Raw genomic sequence first — 27400 nt, forward strand, 5'->3', positions numbered from 1 at the left:
CAATGGGCGGCGAGCTTGTTAAAAGGCCCATGGAAACGAGCCCCTTCCCCTCCCACCGCAGGGCCTGTTAGAGCCTGAAGCTGCGAGGGGGTCGGGGTTAGTTTTTATTATCCGAAGGTGTTGGCGCATTTAATGTAGAAAGGGCCTCCCTTTCTTTGACTATAAAGGTACATTTATGACTTTGCACGGAGCCTTTATGCGCAGTGAACACCGGGCGGCCTAGAGATTTTGACCAAATGCCATAACCAAATACAAAAGGCTGTTGTTTTTATTTTGATGCGATGTTGGCCACTAAAGTGAGTTTAGCCTTTTCGTTTCTAGTTAATAATTCATATGTAAAAAAAAGTTTGTTTTAAAAAACTGGGGAATGGGCCCAATTTGGACAATGACCTTATCTGGCATACAGTAAAATTTAAATGGTCCCATTCAGGGGATGTACAATCTTTTGTCTCAGGGTTGTGAACATAGGAGCTACACGAAAAGTTTAAACCCCATTCGTTTGCAAATTTCTCAAGTAGCTGGTTGACCTTGACATTTCTGATTTAACCACCAGTTAGGCAACAGTGCTGGAATCGGGCTTCTCCAGGCCCACAAAATTCCATCTGGGTCAAACCAACAAACAATAACTATAAATAGGACAAAATTGTCTGAGTTGCAAGGGCCTGAATACCAGAGCTCAGAGCCACTTCTGTCTAAATGACAATTATAGTATTATTAAAGCTAGACTGTTCAAAATGCTGATTATTTTTGTCGAGGCAAACTGATTTATATTAGTAATAACTTTTTTTTTTAGAAATGATAATTGCTGACACAGAACTTTCGACATTAGTCAATTTAAACTTTTGGTGGTAAATTGAGGATGGATGGCATTTTTGGGTGGTTTGGGGAAAAAGCTTCTAGAGGACTTCATAATACAAGTTTGAAATGTGCTGCATTGATTCATCAAAACTTGTTTATTAGGGGAAAAATGATAGTGTACAAAAGTTATCCAATTTTTACTGAAAGAAACTTTTTATATCCAAATTATATTTGAATCTAGTATTGTCAAGGTCAGACTGTTCAAAAATGGTGTAAAATGTTTGTTTAGGAAAACAATGATTTTATAGATTGCTAACATTTGAAATAAGTAGAACTTTTTTTAACAAAAAAGTATATTTTTCTCAATTTCATTACCATCCACACTATTAAATATCCTCAATTTGATAAAAAAAACTGTTGAGCTTTGTTACTGTGAGACCATATACCTTTGATGGCTCCATCCTAAGCCCTTGACCTTACTATATCCTCTGATCTTCATTAAATTTCATGTTTCCCACATTGTTAATTAAAGTTGCATCTAGGAAGCTTATTTTCCTATTTTATGTTGTACACTGTTTCTGAGCATGACAATTTAAAACTCTCTCTAGCGTCAAGTCTGCAACAAACTTGAATAGCAGCCCCATGTCTGAGAGTCTCTTCTTGTGCTCCTTGCACGTCTAAGCATGATAACAAAAGCTTGTCATTTAAAATCTCTAACATTTGTGTTGCAACCTATCTTGTCTCAATTTTGTTAGTGTTATAGTCAATGCGATACCTCACGTGGTCTTCGTTCTCCTTGTCCACGCACTGAATTTAAAATTCTTAGTGTACTCATAAATAATTCTTTCCCTGGACTTCAATGCTAAGGAAATCTTTAATTTTCCCCTATAGTTTACAGGCTGTTAAAGCTCAAATCTGGCATTACGTAATCACTTATTTTTCTCATCCCTTCTTCAAGTTTGATGTTTAGTGATACCTAGTTTTGTTAATAAGTAAAAAAAAAAATCACTTGTTGCATCAGATGTGATGGTGGGCTATTGCAGTGCATCATTGTTCAGATGTTTAATTTTCATTATTTTTGAAATCACAATCAAGATCCTTAAGACCATAAGACGTAGGAGCAGAAGTAGGTCATTTGGCCCATCGAGCCTGCTCTGCCATTCAATGAGATCATGGCTGATCTGATAATCCTCAACTCCACTTTCCTGCCTTTTCCCCATACCCCTTGATTCTCTTACTAATTAAAAATCTGTCTATCTCAGCCTTGAATATACTTAACGACCCAGTCTCTACAGCCCTTTGCAGTAAAGAATTCCACAGATTGACTACCCTCTGAGAGAAGAAATTCCTCCTCATCTCTGTTTTAAATGGCATCCCCTTACTCTGAGATTGTGACCCTCGAGAAGTAGTTAGAAAAATGCCTCCATTTTGTTTCAAGTCTTAGATTGCTAGGGAAATTTTTACTTTGAGCTAAAACTATCGAGATCAGTGTGATTCTTTAGTGATTGACAAATTAGCATTTAAAGCAGGGTTATGAATATTTACTGGAATTTTAAGATATCAAGCTGGAAGAATTACGTAGGAATTCTATACTGTGGAAACAATTAATATTCAATCTTCTAGCAAAGCGGCTTGGGTTTTAGTTTGCAAAGCTGTTCATTACCTCTGCCATTGAAAGTTGGCAGAGGTACTTTATTCACCTCTGTTTGTTAGTCTGTTTTTCAGTAAGCAATATATCTCAAAAACTAACGGACAGATTTCAGTGAAACATGGTACACAGGGTATGGCCCAAGGAAGAGCTGATTAGTTTTTTGGTGAAGGTGCAGGCCTGAATCCTGTAATTTTTTTTAAAGGATCTGTTAACATTGGAAGATGGGATGAATTGACTTTTTAGAATGTTGTGGGTTGTTTTATATCGAATGTTATTGATTGTTTTAGAATGTTGTGGATTGTCTCAACTGCTGTGGTACAATTTGTCACAGCTGATCTAATAAAATGTGAACAGAGTTTTCAGAGCAGGTTGTTGGATGTGGATTGGCTTGAAGCCTCCTCAGTAAGATGGGTGCTCTTAATAAAAATATTTCTTTTTTCAGCTTTGTAGTTACAGAGCACCAACCAAGCAGGGAACAGCCTCAAGGAAGAGCTGCATAGTTGTAATAACATTTGAATTAACACAGCATGGCAGACATGTGCTCTACCTGGTGCCCTTTACATTTGTTTAAAATAAATGCGATTTTTATGTTACCTCTGCTATTACTCAAAGTAGCTCTTTTGTTTCTACCTTTGAATTGTGTGAATTTCTGCTTTGTTTATTTGCGTATCCTGTATAGAATAATACTACGTGCGGGATTTTCTGGCTTTGACACGGCGGGTTCTGCCACGTTGGATGCAGCGGGCCATTCGTACTTCCATTCACTTCTGTGGGACTGGAAAACCCCGGCCTACATCTCCAGATTTTTCTGTTGATATATTACCTCGGCCACTGTGAGGCTATTTTGCTCTGATCATTCTCTGTGGTGATAAATTTATCCCTTGGGACACTAGTCTATGAAGAATTGTTGTTTAATTTAAATTTAAGAATTTAGTTTAAGCAGGTTAACATGTTGGCCAAAATTGTAGAGAGGGGAATTTCAGACCAATATATTAGCATTCAGGCACTATTATCCCAAAGTGCAACTTGAGTATTATTTGTATGCAATTGTTAAATGTCTTTCACTCGCTGAATCTATAACATTATAAGTTTAAATAAGGCTGTGCTGCATTTTCTACTTTCTGACTCCAGCTCAGAAAATTGAATGGGTGAGCTAATATCCCCGTGAGGGTAGATTTTTTACATGCTGTATAGAAGATGAAGGCTTGATGGGCACATTGGGCTGTAACCTCCGAGCTCCCCAGCGTCGGATTTGGGGGCACCCCAAAGATGCGCTATGGAATCCCTCTGGGAAGTTCCCAGGTAAGGGTTTGCACGGCAATTGCCCAGGAGTGCACACTTCCTCTGGACAATTGTGCTGCACCGGGAGCCATCTGAAAATACGATTTAAATTGCAAATTTCCGATGGTTCCTCCGGGATTATACCGATAGCTACCCAGAAAAAGTTATAAGAATTAAAACCTCTTCTAACTTCTAGGTAACTATCGTAAAGACCCAGACTGATCCTGCTCACCCCCATGGCACTCTTTCACCCCCTCCCCCCCTCCCAGGGGGTTCCCCACCCACCCCTGACTAACCACCCTCCCCACAGTACTCCCCACCCGCCGACTCCCCATGGGATTCCCCCCACCTGCACAGGACCTGACCCGACCCCCAACCCAACCCCCATCCACCACCAATGTCCAACCCACACTCCCCCGAATGTCCGCCCCCAACCAACCTCCGAGCACCCCCACCCTCCAAATCCTTTTCACTTAAGTTAGGCACTTACCTTCTCCCTGACCTGTCAATTTCAACAGAACCTTTAAACTTACCTGCTTTACGGCAGCTAGTGGCATTAAAATGGGGCGTGTCCTCCTACCACTCCATGGTGCTGAACTTTGGAGATGGCTGCGCTGCTCGGATCTTGCCCGGCCTGAGTTGGAAAGTTAGGCAAGACAGGCACGGAAGGAATTTGGCGTAGGTAAGTGGACACGGAGTGGCAATCCAACGCTAATTGCCACTCTGAGGAAGTTATGGCCCATTAACTTCTCTGCTCGGGACTTTCTCTTATGTTCTCAAAGAAGAATAACATGTAAAGAACTTGATAAAGCACTTATAAAATAACTGTTTAATTTGCAGAAGGAGTTTGCTGATCCACTTTGACGCGTATGGATAGGTGAAATTTGGTTCCAGTAGTATTCTTTCCTAATTTGTCTGCTTCAGAGCCCCAGTGTTCTTGTTTCATTGAACTGTACCAGCTTGGAATCCTTCAGTGCAATTTTAAGATGGAGACGGATACTGTAAGTAGCGTATACTATTTGATGGGGGGGGGGAAATTTTATAAACATTGAACACTGTATGATGGAACCAGTAATGAAATAAATTGGTCACATGGTTTATCAGTAACTTTTCCACCTTGAAGTTGATAAATCAAAATTGATGGATAAACAAACTATTAAATTACTTGCAGCTTGCATTTTATGAATACTAATATTTGATCTGCATGATTTAAAACTGTAAATGGTATTTTTGTTTGGAAGCTATACCATTTGATGAATTTTGGAAATGAGTATGTTTCACTGGGAACTCGTTTAATGAATTAGCTGAATCTTTTCTTCGATTTTGAACCAGGATTGAAATTCAGCTAAGATGAACATGACTCAAACTTTTTCATGTACACAACTAAATTTTGATATGTTCTAATTTTTAGTGCCTGGATGTGCTTGACGTCAGATTCTTAATGAATGTGATAGCACAGTTCAAAGGTGGAAAAAAAGGAAAAGCTTGAAATGTAGCATCTATAGAGAGCACAGGCAGTGATAAATAAGAGATGAACAACCCAATTAATAGAATCATTAAAACGGTGGAGTGTAGAAAAGGAAACAAAGATGATGAATGCGGAGAGAAATTACTGGTGGAATAATGATTGAATGATATATTGAGCCTATTGCATCATCTAACAGTCATTGCACAGGTGCTTTCTCTTCTCTTTCTGGTTTCCCTGTATCTGCTTTTCATGATTCTATTAAAGCACCAGTGTTTTTTTTATTTCTGAAATGGTACAAGCCTAAAATATCGACTGTCTGTTCTTTCCAACTGAAAGACTTGCTGTGTACTTTCAGCTTTTTCTGTTTTTGTTCAATTTATGTTTTTTTTTGCCAGAAAAAGGAACAAAGCTTCCCACAATTCAGAGCAGACAACTTGACTTGAGTCTGTACCTATTTTGCATTTTTTAAAAAGCATTGGAAAGATGTCCTATTTTTTAAATATAAATAGAGCAATTTGTGTATGTTTGTTTGCATTTTAGGTGCCATTCTCGTCACTGGAAATGGTGGCTCTATATTTCAAACTCAATAGTCATAAATCATGCTGCAAATCTCTTAAGTATTTTTGTTCTTTACGACAGTAGAGTTATTTTGTACAGTATTACCAACTGGTGTGTGTGCCTGTTTTTTTTTTCGCTATGCTATCTTTGCATACAAAATTCTGGGAGACCTGCCTAAAATCAAAAACTGCAATGTTAATTAGCATTTTGACTGAGGATGTAAAGATGGCTACAGTAGACATCTGAAACTGGCACAGCACAGTGATGGTCTTTTGAAGTTAAAGTAAAGGCATGTGTTTGATGTATAGAAAGAACTCAAAAGTACGTACTGTTAGCAAACAAGTTGTTAGATGCAAACATTTTAATTTTCAGTTCTGTTATTTGTCCCTTTGAATACAGAAGTTTGAAAATGGGTGTATTAGAAACTGGATGTGAATCTGTGTATGTTGTAAAACATTGCAACCTCACACCCCATGTACTTTTAGCAAAGACTCAGCCCCTGATATTTAAGCAGAAATCACTTTAGACTACACTGAAGACCAAAAAAGCCATACCATAGTAGACAACCATATCATAACCCTGAATTTTTCTTTGCTTTCTTACCCGTGTCCCAAGCTTCTTTCTCTTGCTTTTACATGTGATTTTGTTCTCCTTGCTTGCTTTAAATGGCCCTACATTGCACAATTCCCTAATCGCTCTCTTCCTTATGCATAAAATTAGAGTCTTGACTCACTTCTCTCCCATGTTAGTATTAACCTTACCCTTGAATGCACTTAATAAAGATGCATTAAGGTTAACTTCCTTGGTACTATTGCTGTGACAAACTTGCTAGAATGACAGGTTCCAAAGCTTGCTTCTTTTTTCATAGATGTGCTTTGTTATTTTCACTCAAATAAAGTTTTGTTTGATTGTTTATTCATGCTGGTATATGGTTCTGTGAGCTTTGACTTTCCTCCAGCACTTTATCCAATCTTCCCTGATTACTGACCCACTGAGGAGGGTGGATCATTGCAGATCAAATCCAAGCCCTATCATTGTGGTGTTACATGATGTCCACGTTCTAGTAGGAATTAGTAGAAAATGGGTCTGGCATTCCCTTCCTCTGCATTAAAGCCCAGGGGCATTTCCTGTGTCATCTGAGAGCAACAAATTCAACACACATCAGGGATCAAATACTGCACTGTCTTGTGCTCTCTATGGCTCATTTCCTCACCTTGGTAGTGTCCTTTCCTCCTGAGCCATTGTAGGAGCATTATATTTTGCTTTGTACATTGTTATGGCACAGTGGATGGTAAATGCTGAGCTGCTCAAATCCCAGAGGGAAACTTGAAACAGCTGCCACAACTGTTTTGCAATTTGTATTTCGAGATGCATCCCTTGAATTCAGTAGTAATAAGTCCACCGAGTCTTAGAGGTTTTTTACAAAACTAATTAATAGAAAAAATTTTAAGCACATACACAGGTATACAATTTACTACTATAATAACTCCTAGACCCCCTAATTAACCTGACTCCCAATTATACCTCCATTAAGGCAACAGTAAAACAAAATAGATTTCAACAGAGCAAAGCACACAATACCCTGGACAATGATATTCACAGTGAATTTTATTATATTCGGTGCCTGTAGACAGCAACTTGATGCATACAAGCTGGAGGCTTTTCACACTTGTTAGATCTTAGAATTCCTTCTCCTTACGTATAACCTCATCTCTTTTTACACAGGTTTCTCCCTTTTTAATGTAAATTTCATTGTTCCAATATGTCTTTGCAACTTTACTTTTTCCATAATATAAATCTTCCATAGTTCTCGTATTATCAGCAAAATAAGAAAAATAAACACACTGTTTGGCTTAGCTTCTCTTGACTAGGTGTAACATCTTATCATCTCTTCAAAATTCACCACTCTGGTTTATCTAAAAATGCAAATATTCCTCATGCCCCACATTCTAAAACTTCAGCCATGTTTATGTATTTAGCATTTCAAACTTGGCTTCCCTTTTGATAACTCAAAAGCTCCAGACTAGCTGCCTGCAATTCAATTCAAACCCTGATAAAAGCAAAATACTGCAGATGCTGGAAATCTGAAACAAAAACAGAAAATCAAAGAAGTGTCATAAGGACTCAAAACGTTAACTTTTTTTTGTCTCTACAGATGCTGTTAAACCTGCTGTGTTTTTTCAGCATTTTCTGTTTTTGTCTCAATTAAAACCCCCACAGACACCTCCACACACAAACTAATTCAAACCTCACTATTAACCTACCTTTACAATAAATCACAATATTATTAAAATTATATTTTCATGACAACATTCATGGTTCAGACATACTTTTAACAGACACACATGCATTTAGCATACTTAGTTCTGTCATGACAAGCAGTTGATGTTATTGAAGAAAAACATTGTTTTATTAAATTAACACTTGGCTTTCTAGATGTGTTTTAAATAAAATGTCAGTGGGCTAATGGAGCTTTTATGTTTTTCAATTTTTTGAAGTGATGTTTAAATGTATGCACTTTCTTCCCCATAATTGGACGGTGCCCAGATTTTTTTGTAGGTGACGAAGACTTTGTAGCATGAATGCTCAAGTAATCTGTTTTCAGCCATCATTTGATGCATTAAATTCATTTATGATTGCATATTCAGTTTTAGGTGCCTACTGCCTCTTTCCCAATGCTTGGCTGTCACTAACCTGAATTTAGGCTTTTGCATAAAATTGTGTGTTGTTTAAGATTTTCTACTATTTATGTGGCACGTTTTACCTTGCAGATGATTCCAATATGGCAGAATAAACCTTATGGATCTTCTCGCAGTGTTGTTCGAATGATCGGATCAAACCTCCCTTTGAAGCCATGTCCTCGTGCTTGTTTTCAGGTAGCAGATGCTATTTAAATAGTAAACTTCTAGATGTGTGATTTTGAAAGCCTTTAGCACTGGAGTATACTTTGAAATTGTTTCAATAATTGGGGTAAAATACACAATCCCTGTCAATAAGTTTTTACCTCGTTTGAAAAGACTTTTTTTTGTTTGCTTTGCATGTTGGCTTTGAAGCTGCTGAAACCTTGTTCCCAGGTTACTCTGTTTCAGTCCTTGGGTATGTTTGAACAATGCTTCTTAGCATATAAATTAAACTGCTTTCTGGGAACCATATGGAGCCACTTATAAAACCTCAAACGTCATCAAATGCCTATCTGTATTGGGCTGGGTACATTGCATGCCATGAATGCAGTTTTTTTAAATACTAATTTAAAAAGCCTTCTCCTTTTGTTATGACACAGCTGATGATAAATGCTGAGCTGCTCAAATCCCAAAGGGAAACTTTTTGCAGCTTGTATAAATTTCGAGATGCACGCCTTAAATTCAGTAGTAATAAGACCGCCGAGCCTTATGGGTTTTACAAAACTAGATTAAACATTTATTAACAAGAAAAATGATTCTTAAGCACATACATATGTCTACAAATTACTACTACAATAACTTCCACGTCCCCTACTTAATCTGGCTCCCAGTTACACTTTCGTTAAGGCAACAGTAAGACACACAGGATATAAAAGACCCAGGCAAAGATCTTAAAATGCCTTCCCCATACACGCAGCCTTCTCTCCTTTATACATATTTTCCACTTTGAATGAAAATTCCCATTGTTTCACTATGTCTTTGGACTTTACCTCTCTAATAATAAAAATCTCTCATAGTACCAATTTTACCAGTAATCTTTGGGGAAAAATAAACACACTGTTTCTTAACTCCTTCTGGCTAGGCGAAACATTTCACCCCTCCGTTGAATAAACTCCTGGTTTATTTAAAATGCAAATGTTCCCATTACCCCTTACATTCTAAAACTTCCCCCATGTTTACCCACTTAAGATAAACTAGGTTTGAAATGTTCTGATACATCAAAGCCTTTAGACCAGCTGCCTTTAATTCAAATAAATCACACATAGACAAACACACAGACCTCACTATTCTATTTAACAACATTTTCATAATGTTATTGGAATTTAATTATATCTTTCTGACAACCCACTCCTTATTAAAAAATAAACTGTCATAAATTAAAAAGATGGCTTCATTTTCTGAACCCATCTTGCATTACCTCCTAGACTTAATACTCTATTACATTACCAAATGCATGCATTAAGATAACAATATGTCTACAAATCCTTGGTATCAACAGAACTCATTCCAGTCCAGTATCCAGGTTTTTAAAGATTGATTTTCCCTTCAAGCTTCAAACTCTTGACAATGCATCTGCAATCAGATTTTCTTGTCCCGTCACATATATAATCTGTAGATTAAATGGTTGCAGTAATAACATCCACCTGAACTCCACTTGCACTTCTGTCTCAAAATTTGTCCAGAAACTTTAAAGGATTGTGGCCTATATAAACAATTGTTCCTGATGAATTGTTTGGAACATAACTCTCAAAATGCTGCAACCCTTAACACCAAACCCAAAGTCTCCTTTTTGATCGTTGAATATCTTCTCTGTTGTACATTCAACTTCTGTGAAAAATACCCCATCGGTTTTTCAATTCCAGTGCCGCCATCTTGTAACACTACGGCCCCAATGCCTATATCACTTGTGTCAATGGCCAACTTAATTGCTTGGCGTAATTGGGTACTGCCAAAACTGGTGGTGTAGTTAATACAGTTTTCAAACTGTCAAATGCCTTCTGAAACTCCTGTGCCCATTGAAACTTCTTGTTCTTTTTTAATAGTTCAGTCAAAGGAGCAACCACATTGCTAAAATTTGGGACAAATTTCTGGTAAAACTCACTCATGCCCAGAAACCTCAAAACTTCTTGTTTTGTTGTATACATGGGGAAATCCACGATAGCCTTGACTTTCACATCTCTCGGAGCCACCTTACAATGTCCAATGGTATGGCCTAGACACACAACTTGCGCTTTTGCAAATTCACTTTTAGCCAAGTTCAACATAAAATTAGCTTCTTGTAATTGAGTAAATAATGCTTCCAGGTGTTGTAAATGCTCCTCCCACGTCTGACTGAAAACTATCAAGTCATCAATATAAACAGCACAATTGCTCAGACCTGCAATTACTTTGTTTGTCAGTCTTTGAAATGTTACAGGTGCATTTTTTGTATCAAACGATATGGCTTTAAACTGATATAGTCCACCTGGTGTCACAAAAGCTGATATTTCCTTTTCTCTCTCCGATAACGGCAGTTAGCCCTAGTAAAAGGTTCTTCAAATGCTGGAATGGGAATTAAAGGTGCCAGCTTAATCACTGCTTGTGGTTACCCTATCATCTGACATGAACCTGACTACATCCCTATGCAATCCAGGCCAATAAAAATGTTTTTGTATTTTCACCTGTGTCTTTCTAATTACTAAATGTCCCCCCCATTGGAATTTCATGAGCTACCCTCTATATCCAAATGGTATTACAATCTGATGCACCTCCCTCCAGCTTTCATTTGCTGAATTATGACATGGCCTCCATTTTTTTCATTTAAATGTTACCCATAAGGTGATAACATTCTGGAACACATTTTGCCTCTGTTTCTGAGTAAGCTGTCTGGTATAACTGTTTTATTTGTGAATCCTTTTTCTGTAACTCCACTAACCGCCTTGAGTTTAAACACTTTAGCTGAATTGCCCTCTGTTCTTTCCTCCTGAACAATGTTACCAAACAGTGTCAATTAATTGGACTTCCACACCTTCTCCCTGCCTTTGAACTTCCTGCTGTTCTTGTTTCAACTTATGAACCTGTGATGTCGTTATCACACAATCTGGAAACAATCCAGGATGCTGTCTCTGCAACACTTCTGTTGAAAACATGTCTACTGGCTGCTCAGCTACCATAGGCATCACCCACATCTGTGATCCAGCTATATCATTACCCAGAATAAATTGAACCCCTACAATGGGCAATTTTTCCACTACTCCAACAATTCCCTTACCTGTTTTCCACTTACTCTTTAAATTTACCTTCCACAATGGGATAGGTTTAGCATCTCCATGAACCCTACTTATTATCATCTGTTCCTGCAATACTCCCTCTGAACAACAAATGTCACTATCCCACAACATTAAGGATTGACTAGCCCCTGTGTCTCTTAAAATTTTAGCATCTTTACCTACTGCATCTGTACACATGGAAAGACTTTCCTTTCACATACAAAATCTTTAAACATTTCTGCAACCTGCTCAATTCTCTTGGATAAATTGTGAACACATTCCAACTTCTTTACCTATCACTGATTCTGCCTGTTTTACCTGTACACAAACCACTGGTTTTTCCTGTGCCTGAACCTCAGAACCCACAGTACTTTTACTTCCAGAACTTTTCTGTACCCCAATAATCCCAACAGATTTTCCCTGCAAGTTCCAACACACTGACGTTGTGTGTCCAACTGAAAACACCTCAATTTTCAAATGTCACTTCTACCTTCAGCACCTTCCTTTTATTCTGAGAAAAAACTTCCTGTGAATTTCCACCTCCTACTTCTCTTCCCTGACTACCCACCTTCCTTTCACCTTCTTACTTTCTATCCTTTTCTGATTTAAAAGGCTGACGGAAAAAAGGTTTACTTCTATGAATTAACTCATAATCATCAGCTACCTCTACTGCTTTTACCATTTCAACCCTCTGTTCCGCTACATGAGTCCACTACGAAGCAATTGAATCTTTAAATTCTTCCGAAAGAATTAACTATCTAAGAGCTGCATATGTTGTCTCTATCTTTAATGCCTTTATCCACTGGTCAGAATTACTTTGTTTTACTCAAACTCAATATAAGTTTGCCCAGGCTGTTTTCTCATATTCCTAAATTTCACCTCTGGGACCAATTCGTGTGCGCTCAAAATAGCATTCTTTACCACATCATAGTTCACCAACATTTCTTCTGACTGAAGCATAAAGCTCATGTGCTCTACCCACCAACCTGGATTGTAACAACAATGTCCAGTTTTCCTGTGGCCATTTCATCCGTTTAGCTATCTTCTCAAATGAAGTAATGATCTCTTCAACATCTCTTTCCTCAAACTTCAGAAGAGCTTGTACAAATTTAAACATCTCCCCACTGGGTTCTGATCTGGAAATACATCCTTCCTCACCTCTGGTGTTTCTTTTTTAACTGCCAGCATTTTAAACTGGAATTCTCTCTCTTTTTCTTTTTCCTCTTTTTTTAATTCTAATTCCCTTTCTTGTTTTCTTTCTCTCTCCTGCCCTTCTGCCTATTCCCTTTGAAATGCCCTTCCTTTTTCCTTTCCTGTACTGCTGCTTCTGGCTCAAGTTTTTTCATTTCCATTGCTTGTTCAAATTCAAGTTTCTTCATTTGTAACCGAAGTTTCACTACCTCCAGCTGTGACTCACTAGTGTCAGGTATCACTTCCAACTTTAAATGCTGTGCTATACCTTCAATTATATCTGCTTTTTTTGCCCCTGCAGGTAATTCCAATTGTAATTTACCCGCTAATTCCATTAAATTAACTTTAATTACCTTTTGTAAACCAGCCAAAGTTATAACTTCAACTCCCAGACAGGCCTTAGCAACTGCCAAAGCCATATTGCAGTCTCGCCACTTAAAATCCCTCACACCAACTCCTGAATTCAAAGTGCTTCTCATACTCATAACCTCAAGATTTACCAATTCCAAACTAATCAAGGAATTTCAAATTTTTTTTTATTCATTCATGAGATGTGGGCTTTGCTGGCTGGGCCAGCATTTATTGCCCATCCTTAGTTGCCCTTGAGAAGGTGGTGGTGAGCTGCCTTCTTGAACCGCTGCACTCCATGTGGTGTAGGTACACCCACAGTGCTGTTAGGAAGGGAGTTCCAGGATTTTGATCCAGCGACAATGAAGGAACGATGATATATTTCCAAGTAAGGATGGTGAGTGACTTGGAGGGGAACTTCCAGGTGGTGGTTTTCCCATCTATCTGCTGCCCTTGTCCATCTAGATGGAAGTGGTTGTGGGTTTGGAAGGTGCTGTCGAAGGAGCCTTGGTGAATTCCTGCAGTGCATCTTGTAGATGGTACACACTGCTGCTACTGTGCGTTGGTGGTGGAGGGAGTGAATGTTTGTGGATGTGGTTCCAATCAAGTGGGCTGCTTTGTCCTGGATGGTGTTAAGCTTCTTGAATGTTGTGGAAGCTGCACTCATCCAGGCAAGTGGGGAGTATTCCATCACACTCTGACTTATGCCTTGTAGATGGTTGACGGGCTTTGGGGAGTCAGGAGGTGGGTTACTTGTCGCACTATTCCTAGCCTCTGACCTTCTCTTGTAGCCACAGTATTTATATGGCTTGTCCAGTTCAGTTTCTGGTCAATGGCAACACCCAAGATGTTGATAGTGGGGGAATTGGTAACCCCCAGGATATTGATTGTGGGCGATTCAGTGATGGTAATGCCATTGAGCATCAAGGGGTGATGGTTGGATTCTCTCTCGTTGGAGATGGTCATAGCCTGACACTTGAGTAGCGCGAATGTTACTTGCCACTTGTCAGCCCAAGCCTGGATATTGTCCTGGTCTTGCTGCATTTGGCCATGGACTGCTTCAGTATCTGAGGAGTCGCGAATAGTACTGAACATTGTGCAATCATCAGCGAACACCCCCACTTCTGACCTTATGATGGAAGGAAGGTCATTGATGAAGCAGCTGAAGATGGTTGGGCGTAGGACACTACCTGAGGAACTCCTGAGGTGATGTCCTGGAGCTGAGATGACTGACCTCCAACAGCCACAACCATCTAAGATAAAAGTAAAATACTGCGGATGCTGGAAATCTGAAACAGAAACAAAAATTGCTGGAAAAACTCAGCAGGTCTGACAGCATCTGTGGAGAGAAAGACAGGGTTAACATTTCAAGTTCGTATGACTCTTCTTCTGAATTTTTGTTTTTGAAGCACAACCATCCTCCTTTGTGCCAGGTTTGACTCCAACCAGTGGAGAGTTTTCCCCCTGATTCCCATTGACTCCAGTTTTGCTAGGACTTGATGTCACACTCTGTCAAATGCTGTCTCGATGTCAAGGGCAGTCATTCTCACCTCGGGTGTTCAGCTCTTTTTGTCCATGTTTGAACCAAAGCTGTAATGAGGTCAGGAGCTGAGTGGCCCTGGCGGAACCCAAACTGGGCATCAGTGAGCAGGTTATTGCTAAGCAGGTGACACTTGATTTCACTGTTGATGACCCCTTCCATTACTTTACTGATGATGGAGAGTAGACTGATGGTGTCGTAATTGGCCGGGTTGGATTTGTCCTGCTTTTTGTATACAGGACATACCTGGGCAATTTTCCACGTAGCCAGGTAGATGTCAGTGTTGTAGCTGTACTAAAACAGCTTGGCTAGGGAGCGTGGCAAGTTCTGGAGCACAGTCTTCAGTACTATTGACAGAATATTGTCAGGGCCTATATCCTTTGCAGTATCCAGTGTCTTCAGCCGTTTCTTGATATCACATGGAGTGAATTGAATTGGCTGAAGACTGGCATATGTGACGCTGGGGACTTCCGGAGGAGGCTGAGATGGATCATTCACTCGGCACTTCTGGCTGAATATTGTAGCAAATGCTTCCACCTTATCTTTTGTACTGATGTGCTGGGCTCCTTCATCATTGAGGATGGGGATATTTGTCCTCCAGTGAGTTGTTTAATGTCCAACACCATGTTGCAGGACTACAGAGCTTAGACCTGATCCGTTGGTTGTGAGATCGCTTAGCACTGTCTATCACTTGCTGCTTATGCTGTTTGGCGTGCAAGTAGTCCTGTGTTATAGCTTCACCAGGTTGACACCTCATTTTTAGGTATGCCTGGTGCTGCTCCTGGCATGCCCTCCTGCACTCTTCATTGAAACCAGGGTTTATCCCCTGGCTTGATGGTAATGGTAGAGTGGGGGATATGTAGGACCATGAAGTTACAGATTGTGTTTGAGTACAATTCTGCTGCTGCTGATGGCCCACAGCGCCTCATGGATGCCCAACCTTGAGTTGCTGGACCTGTTTGAAATCTATCCCATATAGCACGGTGATAGTGCCACACAACGCAATGGAGGGTATCCTCACTGTGAAGCCGGGACTTCGTCTCCACAGCGACTGTGCAGTGGCCATTCCTACCAATACTGTCGAGGACAGCAGGTAGGTTGGTGAGGATTAGGTCAAGTATGTTTTCCCTCTTGTTGGTTCGCTCACCACCTGCCACAGGCCCAGTCTAGCAACTATGTCATTTAGGACTCGGTAAGTAGTGGTGCCACTGAGCCACTTTTGGTGGTGGACATTGACGTCCCCCGCCCAGAGTACATTCTGCGTCCTTTCCACCCTCAGTGCTTGCTCCAAGTGGTGTTCAACATGGAAGAGCACTGATTCATCAGCTGAGGGAGGACGGTACGTGGTAATCAGCAGGAGGTTTCCTTGCCCATGTTTGACCTGATGCCATGAGACTTCATGGAGTCCGGAGTTGATGTTGAGGCCTCCCAGAGCAACTCCCTCCCGACTGTATACCACTGTGCTGCCAACTCTGCTGGGTCTGTCCTGCTGGTGGGACAGGACATACCCAGGGATGGTGATGGTGGTGTCTGGGACATTATCTGTAAGGTATGATTCCGTGAGGATGACTATGTCAAGCTGTTGCTTGACTAGTCTGAGACAGCTCTCCCAATTTTGGCACAAGCCCCCAGGAGGACTTTGCAAGGTCGACAGGGCTGAGATTGCCGTTGTCATTTCCGGTGCCTAGGTCGATGCTGGGTGGTCTGTCTTCATTCTTAAAAGCTTGAGAAACCATTTTGTGCACAAAATGAAGATGAGGTGGGGGTAAATTTCTAGGCCTTTACATTTTCTTGACTTAAATTTTCTCAGAATTTCAACTAAAATAGAATAAACTCAACTTTTGTGTGGTAGCTTCTGCTTAGCAGTTATTAATTAACAGAATGTTTGCTTCTAAGGGGGAAGCAATTTAAAATTCTTCTGCTGCTGTGATTCACTTGTTCATAAAATAATTGCTCTAGGTGCGTGTTTAATTACTTGTCTACAAACGAGCCTTCCTTCACAGCTAATTTGTAAGAACATACTTTTAACAACTGTTTTGAGAAGAGGCTGTAATTAATCTGGCAAGCTGCAAGGTTTAAGCTCGTAAAACTATGGCAGCACAGCAGTGGATACTGGAGGATGAGGATAAGCTCCAAGCCTTGTTGCTTTCCAACCTATGCCTAAATTCTCCAACTTTAGGAGTATATCCCTATGCAGGGAATGTCTATACTTCATATTTGACTGATGGAAACTCTATGACTGTGGACTTCACAGTAATTGATTTGGAGACACTTAGCATTGACATGCAGGAAAATTTATTATAAATACAGTGCTAACCAAAATTAAGTTGGCCTGACCATGAATGCAAATATGAATTTTTTGATAATCCATGTTGTACATCTGGTTTTTCTGATTCTGTTTGATTTTTGTAACATTTTCCTCTTCGTTGTGCCAAAGAACGGACCCACCACCACCCTAATATTTGAGCATTTGAGAATATCTTCTACCTCAGAAATATTAACAATTTAATTAGCAAACCCATTTGGTGTGTTAGCGTTAGCCATTTCTAAAGGTGGATCTTGTCTTAAGTTGCTTGTGAGTGCATTCTAGGCATAATGACCTGTGTGGTTACAGTAGTGCCTTCACATTTATGAAGAAGTAAATACTAATTTGAGGAATGTGTGTATGGAATGTCACAGCTTACTTTCTGCCTAATTGTGTAAAGAGTGTAATTCTGTTTTTGTTTTGGATTTCCAGCATCCGCAGTAGCTTTTAGCTTTTTGTTTTTATCTTTGTGTAAAGAGTGTGATGGCTACTATATGGAATGAAGTGTGGAAAATACCATGGATCTGATGAAATTCATAGCTTTTAATTAATCTTTTTGGACTATTCTGATGACTGCTACACTTTGAACCCTCCTTGTGGTATCTTAACTCCAGTCTCTGAATTACTTTTAGGTAGTTTTTGTATTTAAAATATCTTTATAGTTTGTGTAAAGTAATAGTGGTGGCCCAAAATTGTAACTATTAATACTGGAAAGCCATCATTTTTTTTTTAAAAAAAAGTTCAATTTACTTTGGCTCATTTGAACTGACAAAAAGTTTATCTTCCTGTTAATGCAACCTTAAGTTTTTGTTTCCCCACAGCTTGTTCCAGGGCTCACTGCAGCTGAGTCCCTGAATCCTATGCGTGGAGATAGACCGGCTGTACCAACTTTGGCAGACATTGCGTGGATAGCTGCAGATGAAGGAGAAGCTTTCACCAGGATGAGGTGATTGCCAAATTATGTTGTAGTTGACATTAAGTAGTTAGGTGATATTGGCACCTCCTGGTGTAGGACTGAATTGTATGGTGCCATGGTACACTTTAATTTTTCCCAGTGATGTGTGCTTCTGATCTCCCTAGTCTTGTGGATACAATAATGTATGACCTGGGGGTGGGATATTGAAAATAACCATTCTCATTGCCTCTTTTTGTTTATAGCTCTTATACACTGTGTTCATATCAAATATGCTACTGGTAATTTATTCTAAACATTGTAACTTAGTTATCCAGTCTTTGGCTTTTAGCATGCCTGACATTTCCATATTAAAAACAAAGCATAATCTAAGTTCCTATGGCTGGAACTAACACAGTTAGTCCCAAATAAATAGTGCAGATGTTATGTCACTATTTTATGGTGATAAATGAGCCAGGAACACTTAGTAGTTAAATCTGAATTAAATGTGGCTGCAAAGATGGGTCTCTGTCAATTTAATTATTTTTTTTAAATACCACACATCATATGGAGAGGCAACTCTTTAGAAACAGGTGGATTTTGTTTTTGTCCTTAGAGCTGACGCCAGACCGTACAGGGAAGAATGGCACCCTACGCCACTACTTATAATGCATAGAAATTCATCAGTCCCCAACTTCCGAAGGGAAGGGAGGAAACATGAAAGCCTGAAGAAGCCAGGTTTAGCTGCTCTGAACCACACAGTTGCACTTCAAGACGAACTTAGCCGTTTGCGAGAGCAGATTGCAAAAATAGTTGCTGTGCCAGAGACCCAAATGGACACCAGTGAGTTTTTGAAAATATTATAACTCATCTCTATGTAATGAGGTTTAACTTCAATTACAGAGCAAGTTTTTTTTAAAAAATCGTGCACTATTGAATGTGTTGTCTGTTCAGTTTGTAATTAAGAATGTGGCACCTGTCCCTTGTCATAAGCAGCCTAAAGACAAACTAAACTTAATGAGGTATTTGGATTTGTCAGTTTCTCTTCTCTTTTTCTTCATCTCTTTCCCCCTCTGCCCAGCAATTAACTACTGCCCTGGCTGGAGTATGACTTTGCTGACACTGCATGTCCTCTCTACATTTACATATTAAGACAGGACTTTTTACTGTAGCAATATGACCCAAATTTTGGATCAGACCCAAGCAGCTGTAGGGGTAAGTTGGGAAGGTGGGCAAAATTGGTCAAATAGGTAGATATTGAGACTTTATGGTAGGAAAGGTTTGGAGAGAGAATTCAGAATTTACAGATGGCTGAAGGTTCTGACTTCAGTGTTGGAAGTGTAAGGAGGAACGATCACTTAGCAAACCAGAGTTGGAAGGATAAAGGATGTACGCAGGGAACGTAGAGTTTGTGGAGGTTGCAAAGATAAGAATGAATTACACCAGAGAGCGGTAGGGTGCAGTGAATGGGGAATTCAATTGGTGGGGTTACTGTGAAAAAGAAAATTAAGTAGGGGATAGAGGTGGCCTGTGAGGAGCGACTGTAGTCAGTGAGGGTTGGGTTATTGACAATCCTTCAGTGGGATCTAACAGTAACTGTCTAATTTCACCCAGCTATGAAAGCTCATTCATTACAAGTGGACGGTGGAACTGAAACATTTTTCATCTGGGCAAAAATCTTGCTCAGTGTGGGGGATAGTTGCCAGCAAACTGGCTGATGCTCGTTATTTTTTTTGTAATCCTTTGGGAGATATATTACCTAATATTAGGTGCAACTTCATTGTAATTAACTGTCACAGAGTTATGTTTACAACATTATCTATAGGTGCTACACAATTAGTGTCCTGAACACACTGTTTATTATATAAATAACCTGTGCTGGATGAAAAGTGAATCTTTAATTCATTTCCTTTTTGTTTTTCAGCATCTGCTCCTCTTACGCCAGAACTTTGTTCTCCTGATACATCCAGCATTGCCTGCTCTTTACCAGATTTTGAATCAGTATACCCTCCATTAGCATCATTTACCATAAATGATGACATTCCCGAGACAGACGAACCTGAACCTTTAAGTCTTACATCTTTTTCCATTGCTGCTTCATCAAACTTTGACTTTGATTTTGAAAGTAAAGGGCAGGATTTAACAATCAACGACGATGGTGATGATGAAACCTCCTGTCTTTCAAAATCCACGAGCTTTGCGGACATGATGGATATTCTGAAAGATATGAATAGGGTCAAATTAAATTCATTACAGGGGTGAGTTGGAAATGAATATAACTTCAGTAAGTAATATTGTAATGCTGTGAATACTTTTTAACTGATAACAGTGTAAAGTATCAAAATATTCATGGAGACTAATGCTTCAGGCTGATAGACGAACGACTTCTCGTTGCGCAACAGGTCAACCCAGTGGCAAACTTGTGAAAATGTAATCAAAAGGCATTGGCCAGTGTAATAATGAGCTCTACATGCCAGAAGTTTCTGGTTTTAATTCCTGGTCTACACTGAGTTAATTCATCTGAGTCAGTCAGATTTAACTTTGGTGTCCCTGAACCTAGGAGGAAGAAGTGGTTGGGTGGGAGACATAGAAGGGGAGGGGAAGTCACCTGAAGTTGTTATTTTGAGCTTTGAAAGGGATATTGTTTGCTGGCCAGCTTAAATCACAAATGCCAAGATCAAGGAAGGAGCTCTTGTGCTAAGTACCATGAATGTACTAGGATCTAGGGCTTGATGACTTTTCTTTCAGTCCAGAGAGGAAGAGAAAGCAATTTTTTCCAAATTTGGATTAGTGCTCCCTGAGGGTCACAATCTCTAATTGTCAAACACTGGAATGAACATGATGATGTGGTATGGTGTAAGGCACCTTTGGTTTCTGCTTCTGTGATCAAAGGATTCTTCCTGTGCTTTTCCCCCAATTCTCTTGCTCCACCCCCACAAAACTTATTAGCTAGAATTCTGCTATTTTATAGCATTGACACAGGCAGGCTTTTATTATGACAACCCACAGTGCTGAAAACCTGCATAACAAGATGTATTTCCCCCCCAATCACAACAGCATGTGGTTTATGTTGTTTGTTAAAGCTTGTAACAAAAATGACAAGTCATCTTGATGTTTTAGTATCTGCGAAATGCATGCCAGGTCTCAGTAGGGAATCTTGCCATACTAGTTCCGTTGCATAGCAGTCTTCACATGCGTTTTGATAAGTTTAGGTTGATCAGGCTTAAGCTGCAATGCCCTTTAAAATGTGTATGAAAGTTGAACCTGGTGACTTGCTGCTTATCTAGCAACATGAGTTTTCGTCACACTTATGCCTACTAGGCCTGTTAATTGCTGTAGAATGTGTAGCTTTGGAGTACAAATGTTTGATTCTTCCTGTTTTAGGTTTAGACCTTAGCTCTTGAAGTCTAGGTATAGACTTTACCTTGATGAGCCAAATTTTAAAAGAAAATGTTACTATTAAAATAAAGGGGAAAATGCAAATGCAGGAAATCTGAAAAGCTCTTTTATAGAATCTTATAGTACAGAAAGAGACCATTTGGCTCATCACACCAACATTGGCTCTTTGAAAGAGCTGTTCAATTAGACCCATTCCCCTGCCCTTTCTCCATTGCCCTGCAAATTCTCTTTTGAAAGTACTATTGAATCTGCTTTCACCACCCTTTCAGACAGCACATTCCAGATCATACCTTGCTTATGTTTTTAAAAAAAAATTCCTCACCTCTTTGGTTCTTTGGCAATTAATCTGTGTCCTCTAGTTACAGCCACTTTTGGGATCAGTTTCTCCTTATTTACTCTACTAAAACACTTCTTGTGCTCTTTCAAGAGTGCCTATTTTAAAGGAATAACAAAGGGAGATCATTTACTCCATCAATCCTGTTCCTTCCACATGTTTATAAACTTCTATAGCTTGTCCTGCATCAATCCCCAAAACGTAAACCAAGGGGAAGCCCAGAATATTTATTTTTAAGATTGGAATCTATGTTATATGTATATCCTTTTGGACTTAGCATCTCAGCATGTCCTGCATGGACATCTTTATCAAATGGAATGCATCACTTGATAAACATTTTAGTTCAAGATAAGGAGCATTGTGTTTTTACATATCCAATGTTTATTCTGTCTTTCATTTGGATAACGGCAAAAACGTTTCTGTATCACTGCCACTTCTTAGGACATGAGAAGCAGGGTCTCCAGTGGGTAATTCTGAACTTAGACATTACCAACAAACCTCCACCACAAACATCTTAGTACAATATCAATAGATGTCCTCCTACTGCAAATGTCTAAATAGGCTAACAAAACGAAACTGGTGCATATCCAACAGAACAGCAGTTAGTCCTTTTCAGTTTGTCATGTACACCTCAATAATTTCTGTCACAGTTTTATTGCACATTTCAGGTGATGCCTTCAATGTTTACCAGACAGTACATTACAAGAGAAAGCTAAAAATTGATGGGCTTGATCAAGTCTTAATTGCTGAAACTATTATTACTGTAGGTCCAGGAGAGGTTCTCAGCTTTTGAGAGAGAATGACCCTTCAGTGCTTATATCGGAAGCATTGAAACGCAAGTTTACTGTTCAGGACAGCTGTATTTTCAAGAAGGAAGACTGATCAAATAAGATCTTCATCAAGTAGTAACCCCTCTGCAAGTATGTCTCTATTGCTTATATATTGCGTGCCTGAGATTTCGGGCCATTGGTATGCAACAGATTCCATTTCTTGAATAATTCAACCATAGTTTCCAAAATTAAAAGGTGTGTGTTTGTGTTCTTATATATCATGAATTAAAATTGACCTTCCTCTCTCTCTCTCATCTTATCCTCCATTTTTTTCTTTCACCCACACCTCTGACCATCACACAGCAGCTGTACTAGGAGGTGAAGTTGTGCTAGATTGCTGAAATGAATGAATTATGTCATGCCGGTAACAAGTTAAACTTCTGTTCCTCAAATATGGCTAGAGTAATTAGGAGGAATTCAGAAGTTCTTGGCCAGACTGGTGGATGATATTTCCCAAAGGCATTGCAGTAGTTTGCCTGAGAGGCAAATGGGCATCTGCTCCTGCTGCTGACATGCTTTTTGTTATCTGACTAGTAGTAAAAAAAAAAGTTGGTCAGATGCAAGCAGATGAAGATGATCAGTGTCAAGGGGGGAAAAGAGCTCTGGAAGAAGAGCATTGTGGGGGTGAATTTGAATTAAGGTTGTAAGTTGTGAAATCCCATCATGGGCAGCAATTGATGGAGGACAACTAATGGCACACTTTTTTTCAATTTGAAATAATGGAGACCCGCCCGTGTTCCTCAGTTCCTGACCAAGGAGTCATGATGCTGACATTAGCAAATGGTGGGAAGATGTCACTATCCAACATGCACATTTCTCATTCCAGTTTATTGAACAAACATAAACAAGTTTTGTTCAATTTTTATTTTCTATGTTTGACAGGTTGGTGCCTTTTTTTATTTTTTAAATCGTTTTTTGATCTGTTATTAATTTCCCTTTTCACTAGATTTAAAACCAGGATTGAGTTGGTGGGAAACTGAGTTACTTGGAAGGGACTACTGTATTCTCAGCCAGTTCAGTACACTCTGTGGACTCTGCTACTTGGAACAAACATGATGTGCTGATCAGGACACCTTCTGCACACTTTTTGCACTGCAGTATTACAGGTTGTGGATACAAATTTATAGGTGAGGCAAGTTTGTATTTGTGCCTTGCATTAAAAAAATTAATGTGGAGTAAAGCCTCCCTTACCTCAGATTCTATTTGTTTAGTTCTGTTACAAGGAATGAGTTGATTTGGGGGTAGGGTTCAGTGGCAAAAGATAGACTGGGGATTTACCATTTGATTAATGAATAATTAGTGCTAAGTATTTTTTTTTGCCACTTCATTTTGATTCTCCCTGCTGACATTTGTATGCCCTGAAACAGGCTTCACATACATTAGTGAAAGGTTCAGTTGTTTCCTTTTAATATTTTGAAACAATGGTCGGTGTCTCTTTTCACCACTGTTGGTTTTGCATTCAGATGGGCAAAACAGCTCTTGTGATCCTTTTTCAGTTTCTTAATGTCTTTCGCTTCCCCAAATCCCAACTGCCCTATACACTAAAATTAGGCAAATTGTCTCTGAATCACATATTAGCATCCTTGTTGTGATTGGATTGCAGCAGTGCAGATTTATGCTTGAAACGTTTTGTACAATTTTCCTTTTTCTTATTGAAAAGCTGAAGTTGCAGCAAAAGCTGTAATTAAATCAGTATTTTCTTTTATTAATGGTTCATTCCCTCACCTGCACAGAAGAACAATACAGTTCCAGTCAGTTTAGAAGTTTTAAGGAGTCCCTTAACTGAATGTCAATCATAGATAGAGAGCGATAATATCGCTCCTGTATATTACATTAACAGCTGTTATTCGGCTTGATTAGCAGTCTAAAAAGTTTGATGCTGATGGACCATATGCTATCCACACTTTGTGGACCAATTCTGATTTTAATCTTTATTAAAGGAGATATTTTGTGGACCTATTAAATTCCTGTGCCGGTTGCTGTTGTTCTATTTTTACTGTAGCTGGCCTGGAACCATAGGATTCAATTTGTTACATTGTCAAGGTTTTGTGATATTGATGTGTAAATAGCTGCCTGTATGAGAGTGAATGCACATCTGAAGATGCAAATGGTAATGCAGTAGTTACAGTTTTAGTTGTTTACATAAGGTCACATGCTTGACATACTCTCGATTAGCAGCTCAGTACTTTATATGTTTCAGTAAAGTACAAAGTCGTTTGGTAATACAGAACTTGAATATTGCACAAAAAAGAGACATGTCAAAGCTTTTCGCCTTGCCCTGATCAGGATGCTTCATAAGAATACCAATATAAGGGGAAAACAACAATTTATACTGATGAGAAGAGAGTGCTGATTGGTTGGCAAGGCATTGCCATGGAGAATAAACCAGTGATGGTGACTCACAGTTAACTGCCAAGCATTGTTTGAAATTTAAACCAGCCAGCTTGATCCTGATTTGTCTGCCCTGAATCAGGGTCAAGCTGGCTGGTTTAAATTTTAAACAATGCTTGGCAGTTAACTGTCAGTCACCATCACTAGTGCATTCTCCATGGCAACACCTTGCCAACCAATCAGCACACTTAGACAATATAAATTGTTGTTTTCCCCTGATTTTGATATTCTTGCAAAGTGTCCTAATGAGTGCAAGGCAAAAAGCTTCAACATGCCTTTTTTTTTCAGTAAGATTAAAGTACAAAGTGTTGTGGTGGCCAGTTGTAATACAGTAACTGCATGGTATATTTGTGAAATCATTTAAAACATGAGATATAATTGAGATTGGCACAGAAAAACAATTTAGTGATTTAATGTCTGCATTTACTCTTGAACCAACAAATAAAAGCGGTGTTGTGGAAGGCTGGGCAAACATGCCTCATCATTTTAGGTGCTTTTGATTGCTAAGCTACAGCAGTCTCAAGTCAAATAAGCTTTTTGTTTTTGTTTAAATATGATATATATTCTTTTACCCCTTCCTTTCTCCCTCTCCCCCTCCTCACACATAAATGTATTGGGATTATTTAGATTTGAGGTATCAGAAAGCATTCCTTTTGAAATTGGTCCATTGACTTATTACCAAGTCATTTGAATCACTATGAAAATTGGCTGATTCAAATCCCACAACCAGCTCCCATTTTAAAAACTTAAGTGACAAGATATCTGTCTTTCTCCAGTTTTGTAACAGATGATTAAATTGTTCCTACAATCGATAAGGAAATTTTGTCACCAGGGGGGTTACCAATCTTGCTCAGGTCTTAGGAAAAGAGCACAAAATCAGCACTTAAGAATTGTCTTATTGCTGCCACGTAATCCATCGGTACTTCCAGGCCAGCAGGTTTTCAGAACTTTGATGGGTGTTCCCCTCATTCCCAGTCCCAATTTCAAAACTTTGAGACATGAACAAAGTGTTAGATTTTGTGGGCAGTTTTAACAATTTAAGACCATATATGTTTACAGCACAGAAGGATGCCATTTGACCCATTGTGTCTTTACTAGCTCCTAATCCAAAATTAATCTCTCTACTATGCTTATTTTGTTCCCATGGCTTTGCATCTTTCTCTACTTCATGTATGTCCACTTTTCCTTTTGAAGAGTCCTCCCTCAACTGCTCCACTGCTCAAGTATACCATTATCTAATGATTATATAATGGTATGTTTGTTCTCATTTGCTGAAAATGTTTGCACCCTTGACATCTGTCACTGCAGCATTATAGGATTGAATCTTTGAACAATAGATACTATGATGATTGGTGCAGTGAGTTACAAGGCTGCCCTTTCAATTCTGTGACCTGAGTTCAAATGATAGATGAAGGTCCCAATGCTCCAGTGGCTCAAAAGCCCTACATGAAATGAATCACACTGGGCCCATTGAGCACATCTCAGTAAAATACCACACCGTAGCAATTTGGCACAAGGGGCCTGGAGTGGAAACTGGATTAGCCTTGTGGTATACGTCAGCGTTGCTCGATGTTGGTTTTTGCTTTAAAAAAATGGGAAGGGGGGTCCCTCCCCCAGCACCTGCCATCACTACCCATGATGAGCAACAAAATGCAATTAAAGTTACATAATTGCTTTCTTCTGTTATGCTACCTTTTTAAGTTAAGCAATTACATAAACTTTGCAAAAGCAAAATTGGTCATTCAGCCCAACCTGTCTAATACTCCTTTTTTATACTCCTTGCGCTACTTCATCTAACCCTATCAGCAAAACTTGCATTTCATTCATCGATTTGAAGACTTTGGCGGGTAACCCCCTAACTTGTAAACTGGTTCTTTATCAAAGTCTTTATGGTGTTATAGCACACAGCGACAAGAGAAACGCCTGCCCCATCTCCCTACTGCCCCCACTCCCATCCAAGTTTTTCTGTAACTGCAAAGCCTTTTTTTAGGAACAGTATTCTAAATTTTAGTGCTCATTTTTGCCAGGAGTCAGGGTCGGTGGGGCAAGAAATCTGACAACTGATTCTTTGTAGTAAATACTTCAGATCCTAATTAAAAATGTATTGAGTCTTGAGAGTGTATAGCCTTGATGGGGCTTGTTGGTGCAACCTCAGACCTATCCTGCATGTCTACAATACTTCAGGCCTCTCTTTTAAAAGGGCTGATGAGTGGGAATTAGCATATTATTCAGATAAATTGTAATAGTTAAACTTGATAAACTGCTTTTCTATATGTTGTCCTGGAGCTGCTTATTCCGAGTGAAGTGAATATTTGAAAGCAATAACATATCAGATTGTGCATGCATAATTAGTTGACTATTTATTACATTTATGTGAGAGATCTATTAACGGTTTTCAGCCTATGAATGAAAAGTTTTTAAAGTTTAACTTTCTTGTTCATTTCTGATACTTCTGAAAATAACAATAAAAAAATATACAAAAGCA

The 27400-nt window shown here is 39.2% G+C and overlaps 1 protein-coding gene across 4 annotated transcripts; it reads left to right on the forward strand.

The window, feature by feature from the left end:
• The first annotated feature begins 5 nt into the window (after nt 1-5).
• On the forward strand, nt 6-27400 carry mtfr1l (mitochondrial fission regulator 1-like). Of its 4 annotated transcripts, none has more exons than XM_078567348.1 (8): nt 31-296; nt 4571-4731; nt 8528-8632; nt 17891-18015; nt 18578-18804; nt 19886-20219; nt 22462-22614; nt 23471-27400. In XM_078567348.1, exons 2-7 carry the CDS (start codon nt 4717-4719, stop codon nt 22574-22576), a joined length of 921 nt encoding a protein of 306 aa, XP_078423474.1. In that variant the 5' UTR covers nt 31-296; nt 4571-4716; the 3' UTR covers nt 22577-22614; nt 23471-27400. The 4 variants fall into 4 exon arrangements, with proteins under 4 accessions (XP_078423476.1, XP_078423474.1, XP_078423477.1 ...); XM_078567349.1 differs by having other exon boundaries at nt 43-96; XM_078567350.1 differs by lacking the exon at nt 23471-27400 and having other exon boundaries at nt 6-296; nt 22462-22769.

The sequence above is a fragment of the Cetorhinus maximus genome, chromosome 21 (assembly GCF_964194155.1).
Source record: "Cetorhinus maximus chromosome 21, sCetMax3.hap1.1, whole genome shotgun sequence".
Classification (NCBI taxonomy): Eukaryota; Metazoa; Chordata; class Chondrichthyes; order Lamniformes; family Cetorhinidae; genus Cetorhinus; species Cetorhinus maximus.